The following is a 6,701-nucleotide window of genomic DNA, read 5'->3' on the forward strand; positions in this document are numbered from 1 at the left end:
ATTTTTTCTGTAATTTTTTTTTTTTGATTAACACAGTGTTTTGTTAACCAAGTCAATAGTAAATCCAATTGAGGGGTTCAGAGGGAATGGGGTGCAAGTGACTTGATCGATTTCGCTTCAACAACTTTCTTTTTAGTTAATAACTCAATTGCAAAAACAGGAAGTGGGTTATATCTATGGTATAACCGCAAGGGTGACGTAGGACTATCGTTGATTTAGAGATCATTTGTTTAAAGTTGAATCTAAATCCATTCTGAATGAATGAATAAATGAATATTTGGGGGACTTCGAAAACGAGAGCGTTACGTTGGAGGCAGAAGGTTTTATGTATCCAATATTGGATACGAAAAACCTTGTTCTGAAGAATAATCTTCAGAAGCTATCCTGCTAACTGTACTTGATTGACAAATCACAAACCCAAATGTATTATATGGATATTTTATGGATAGAAAACATTAAAATAAACTCTTTCGCTTGAATGTAATTTTCAATTCCAAGGGGAACTGGCAGATTATTTTCCAGCAACGATTAGATATTTCCACATTTTCCTTGATTGAAACATATGTGACCAAAAAAAAAAAGTGTTACATGGATAGAAAACATTCAAATAAACTCTTTCACATGAATGTATTTTTAAATTCCCAGAGGAACTGGCAGATTATTTTCAGTAACGATTAGATATTTCCATATTTTCCTCGATACTGGAAGCCCACCAGTGGTTAATGCTAATTCGATAACCACCTGTTAATAGCACTTGATTGAAACATATTTGGTCACAGTGTTACATGGATAGAAAACACTCAAATAAACTCTTTCACATGAATGTATTTTTAAATTCCCAGAGGAACTGGCAGATTATTTTCCGGATCTTTCTCGATGCTGAATGGCATCCAAACGGAAAGAATTCCGTGCGTGTATGTGTGTGTGTAGCGGCTGCTTCGATGGTCACCTTCTCTTCTCCTGAAGGATCGGCTTCTCTGTGCTCCCTCACAGTTTCAAACAAACTGCTTGCGTTTGTTTGCGGGCAGATCTCGATCTTTCGCCGTCCAGCACCATCAGCATCGATGTTGTCTTGTCGATGTCCTCACGAAAAATGAATGCGTCTCACCACCAGAATATCGATTAAGTATGCTTTTTGTGCGTGATTGAATCGAGAGAAGGCGTGGTTTACGATGGCAATTTGGAAGGCAAACTAGAGGGGAATGAACTCTCTGAGCTCGGAACTTTCGGCGACTGAGCAATAATCGATTGCGGGCGCATACAATATTGGATACGGAAATATCCTACTGATGGGGAAGAATAATCTTCAGAAGCTATCCTGTTAATTGCGATTGATTGAAAAATCACAAAACCAAATGTATTTGGTCACAGTGTTACATGGATAGAAAACATTCAAATAAACTCTTTCACATGAATGTATTTTTAAATTCCCAGAGGAACTGGCAGATTATTTTCCAGCAATGATTAGATCTTTCCGGAACTTTCTCGATGCTGAATGGCATCCAAACGGAAAGACTTCTGCGCGTGTATGTGTGTGTAGCGATGTCTTCCCGGGGAACCGTTTATGGCATCACTCTCCTCCTGATGGATTCCTTTCTGGCCTAGGGTGCACAAACAGGCTCTTGGTGACACCGTTCATCCGCGCTTTCATGATAAACGAAGAGCTTCACCACAACAGCGACAACATGCTCCAATCGCTGTTCAATTAGAACTGAGTGGATTTCCGAGCGGCGCTCGCTTATATACCGATTGGTGATTTCAATAGCCTGTTTTGAAAGCAATTTTAAGACTATTGAAACAAGTTTTTGGATCAAAAAGTAACAAGTATAGAACGCGTAGACATTTTATCTTTCGAATGAAGTGTTTATCATACCATTTCGTTCAGTTGTTTAGGAGCTATTAACGCTCAAAATCTCGGTCTCCGGCGTAACGCTTTCGTTTTCGAAACATTGATTTTACACCCCGGTATAGAAATGAAAGACGTAGTCCTACGTCAAAATGTTCCAATGTGAGTTTGCTATAGAATCCGATAGATGAGGTTCTGACTTATCTTTCACATTGGCAAACACAGCTGGGAATGTGTTTGCGGCTAAGTCATAACCAATATAGAGAGAGTCGATGTAGAGACATCGATTATGATTAGGATCGACAAAGAAAAGATTTCTGATGTTTAAAAATCATATTAAAGCCTTTAAAAATAAGATATGTTCTCTAAACTAATGAAAAACTCACTTGTATTATCTAATAGGTGCTTTTGCGATAATAGGTATTTCTACCCTGTATTGATGATATCAACACAATTTTATTTTATTGATTTTCGCCTTTCATTTTCACTCAGGAATAACATTTTATTGAGTGGTTTCTATAGCAGTTTCGAGGATGTCTGGCATCTGTGTCGAAAAAAACGATGCTCTCACCAATACAAACAAAACCATTGCGGAAAATTAAAAAAAAATAACTTTCAGAGCACTAGCTCGATTTTTCCGACGTTTTTCATTATACATTGCGACGGCAGATGAAAATTTAATATCTTGTGAGTAATCGATTAGAGTTTGGTTGATATTACTTGATATGCGCAAAAACAATTATTTTCTACACACTGTTTCTCAAAATTATTGAATTTTTTGCATATATGGTGAGGGGTGAGGGAGGAAGATAAAAAAATAAGCTCCATTGTGGCAGCCATTTGAGGCTTCCTTCCACCTTCACCTTGAAGCAGGTCAAGTTATAGAACGACTACTGTACAATAAGAAATAGACGGATGTTTTATAAAAAAGACAAAGGGTTTGGATTTAAAAAAACACATCTCATTACTTAAATGTCAATTATTTTATTCGTATATTTTGATACAAAACAAATGCACTAGGAATTTTTCTCTGCAATACTATAGCGTTTTTTTCACATTTCGTTACAAAATACCTGCGATAATGGCAGGCAAAAGAAATAGATGTCAGCAATACATTAATTCGTGTCACAATATTTCTCGAAACTAGGCACTTAATAGTACGTTTTCGTTCGAGCATTCGAAAGCTGCAAAAAATAGAAAGGTTTCGGAGATAAACCGAATATAGAAACAGTCAGTACTGTGCAAAACATCAACAAAAAACAGTTTGCATGAAAAAAAAACTACAAAATAAATTAAATGCATATCCTACAAGAAAAAGGAAAGGAACTAAAATATCTAATAAAGCTTATAGTCCATAATTAAATGGCCACTGGGACTACGAACATTGTCACACAATAGATGCTTATAGAAAAACTATCGATTCAATATTCTTATTATTTCCGCTGTTAAAATAATTTTGGGAAAATCGTTTGCCGCTTTTTTGTGTTGTCTACTTGCGTTTCGCTCCAAAGATAATCTGGGGCTCAGAGCGCAAAGAGTCGGTCAGATACTGCGTTTTCGTGACCTGTTGGAAATATCGCTTTTCATTCGGCGAGTTAATCGTGTACACTATTGGCCGGACTCCAACATTGTGCCATAAAGATGATATTTGCCTAAAAAAAAGAATTCGAGAACGAATATATAGTCTTATTAGACGAACAATATTGCATTGCATCTTACGCATTGAACTCATCCTTGTGAATGAAGACCAAACTTATGCCAATGACCGGCGAAATAATGTTGCGGAAAACAGCACCGTAAACGGACATAAGAATTGTCGATGCACTGAGATACTGCTGGGTCCACGAGAATGATGATTTATCCATCCATAGTCCACAAACCAGGTTGGGGCAGTGTTGTCGCAACTGAAAAAAATCATTATAATGAATTTACTATAACATAACATACCATTCATTTTTCACGCTAGATTTCGATCATAATTACCTGGTAGATTGCTATCGGCGAAGAACAGCAAAACACTATTCGTTTGGTGAAAAGTTCATTGTTGGCTATCACTTCTTTCACATGGTCGATCATTTTCGTATTAATTTGAGACGCTAACAGAAACACTGTCATTTCGTTCAACTCTAAGATTTTTAATAACTTATCTAAAGTGATGACTTTTTCTGGTTGAAAATGTTGGCTGCAGAGACAAGCAATTGATTAGTTCGAGGGTTTTTTTGTTTTGTTTTTTTTTACATACCCTAAGGGATGATGCTCGGCTATATTTAAATTATCAAAAGTGTTCATCTTCAACTTATTGATAGGCTGATTGATATTAGCTTTCTCCAAAGTTGATCTGTGAAGTATTACTAGATGCCCGTCGCTCGTGATACTTAAATCTAACAATATATTATAGCATCTATGAGAAATACACTAAAAAGGAGGAAATAACAATTAGGTGATAAAGGACAACGTAAGCATAAGTTCGAGTTTGTAAACCGTGAGTCATACATGATTGATAGCGGCAATTGAATTTTCCGGTGCATCAAAAGCCCCACCCCTACTGACTATCGGCCAGTAGAGAACCTCGGAGCCGATTTCCGCAACACTTCTGTGGAGCATCGATTGCACGACGCCGCTTGCCGGGCATTTCAGTTTCACGAACTTGGAAGCAATACAAACCAGGAAAAACAGTAGCATAAGCCACGGTATCCCTACCGAGGCAAAATTGCAACATAGCCATAATGCATTAAACATAAACGTGATACATGTCGTTAAGAACCAGAATAGCTGATAAAGCATTTTCAACACTTTAAAGATTGTCGAAATATACATGCGAACAATCATACATCACATTTGAACTGATTGAGGGAAATCGATGATTGTTTTCGATTAGAGATCACCACATTTTTTCACGATTAGTTTTTTCTAACACAGAAAAATTCGGGAAAAAACTTTCGGCAGCCGATATGTTATTAGTTATTCCATTTCTGTCATTGGAAAAAGAGAGAACGAATAACACCCGTACTTCTCTTGCATGTTGAAGAGAATTGTATCGGTGCATTCATTGCGCATGCTATCATCACCATCGAACGTTAGCTAATTAGAGATTTTGCACAGTTTCATTCACATTGGCATTGACATCATTGAGCTTCGTGTTCCGTGGGCATGAAGCTAAAATTGCAATAAACTTTCAGGCAGATTAAACACATTTTAGAATGAAAATAATAAATGAAAAAATTACTTTCTGTATCAAACAAGTATTTTATGTAATAGATTGATACACTTTCGGTAAGTAGTGGAAAAATCTTGGACGAAAATTGTGTCTGATAATGATGTTATATTATATTGATTAGATTTTATTGAAAATATCAAGAATTTCAAAAGTAAACAGTTGATCGAGAGTTAGTGATATGCGTTTAAATATTCAGAAAACATAAATTGGTGATTTTAATACAGTTTTTAACAATTTTACATTTCTTTCAGACATGCTAGTCAGATAGAGAGTATTTTGTTTTAAACTAACTCAAAACTTCCATAGATGTCGACACTGTAGCTCGTAATCGCGAATATGTTTGAATCAAGGCGCCTAGAAATATATTATAAGGTGGGCCAACTTGCTAAAATCACTCTTCGGTCATCTTGGAAGTCTACTGTGTTTTGTTTGTAAAAAAAACACAATACGCTAGTGCCGAAGCTCGCTTGTAATCAGTCTAGCTCTTTCACGCTACAGGCAAATAATTCCCCTTCTGGTTTCTTCCGTACTGTTTTCATGATCCGCTCCCCTAACCAACTTAGTGACGAAACGGCCTCACCTTAGGATATACTTCTAGGCGCCTTGATTTGAATGTTTTGCCGGAGGGTGCACAAATGGCAATGACTTCACGTGCTTCGAAACCAGGGGTTAGACATCAATTGAATATAGGCCTACCCTTAGAAAAATCCTCGGTCGAAAACTACTAAATACATTTGGTAATGCAAAATTAGTAGAATGTATAAATTTTTTGTACATATTGTCAACAAACCCGCATCCCTACCAGAGATTAGTATATTTTACTCGATAACATTAGTAAGCTTGGATATTGTCATATGTGAAAATTGGTGAGAAAAGCGCGTATTAACCATTTTCATTGTTCCCATAAGGCAATACGGAGGTATAATAAGGATATAATTCTGATACGTGCATTTTCGGCGAGAAAATGTAGCCGATATTGGGCTTCCGAATCATGGTTCTGCTTGACATATGTGTTTATTAGTACGGTCGAAAATGACTATAGATTAGTAGTATTTACCAAAAAATTCGTTATATTTACTAATTATTTCTCTCAGTGTAAGACAAGACCGAGGCGCTTATATCAATGTATAACAGGTGAAGCAACATCATCACTTCAATAAGAAGGGTGTTACGGTTTGTGGAGCGGGGGTTGTTTGTTTTGTTATTGCTAGGATACGCTATTTTTGCATTTTCACATGCGAGAGTAGTGGAAATGAGAATGAAAATCTACAAAATCACCGCTTCTTTTTCATAAAATTCGCGAAAGCGGAACATAGCAGGCATCGTTCGAATAAGCGTCGTAGCAGTTTGTAGACAGCCGCCGGCAGCGATCTGATGCCGTTTGTAAACAATACCGACAGCAATTCCAATATGGCTGAAAGTGCATTTCATATGATTGTTTCACCTGGTATATATAGTGGCGCCTTGGACAAGACCAGACAATAGGGGGTCGATTTCGGACCAGTTTTCGAACCAGCTGCTGATTGGTCAATTCTAAAGGGTTGCCAATAATATTTGAAAGTGCACTTCGACAGAATGTACTCATGGTATGTAATCTCACACTAGTTTTCATGATAATGCATCACAGAAAAATACAAG

At 36.9% G+C, this 6,701-nt stretch overlaps 1 protein-coding gene across 2 annotated transcripts; it reads right to left on the reverse strand.

Annotated features, from left to right (window-relative positions):
• Positions 1-2,810: 2,810 nt before the first annotated feature.
• On the reverse strand, positions 2,811-4,923 carry LOC129776883 (glycerophosphodiester phosphodiesterase 1). Of its 2 annotated transcripts, XM_055782796.1 has the most exons (6): positions 4,678-4,918; positions 4,340-4,618; positions 4,089-4,261; positions 3,830-4,028; positions 3,566-3,750; positions 2,811-3,498 (listed from the first exon to the last, which is right to left on the reverse strand). In XM_055782796.1, exons 2-6 carry the CDS (start codon positions 4,583-4,585, stop codon positions 3,336-3,338), a joined length of 966 nt encoding a protein of 321 aa, XP_055638771.1. In that variant the 5' UTR covers positions 4,586-4,618; positions 4,678-4,918; the 3' UTR covers positions 2,811-3,335. The 2 variants fall into 2 exon arrangements, with proteins under 2 accessions (XP_055638771.1, XP_055638770.1); XM_055782795.1 differs by having other exon boundaries at positions 4,340-4,923.
• Between the last annotated feature and the right edge of the window lie 1,778 nt (positions 4,924-6,701).

Source organism: Toxorhynchites rutilus, chromosome 3 (assembly GCF_029784135.1).
Source record: "Toxorhynchites rutilus septentrionalis strain SRP chromosome 3, ASM2978413v1, whole genome shotgun sequence".
Taxonomy (NCBI): Eukaryota; Metazoa; Arthropoda; class Insecta; order Diptera; family Culicidae; genus Toxorhynchites; species Toxorhynchites rutilus.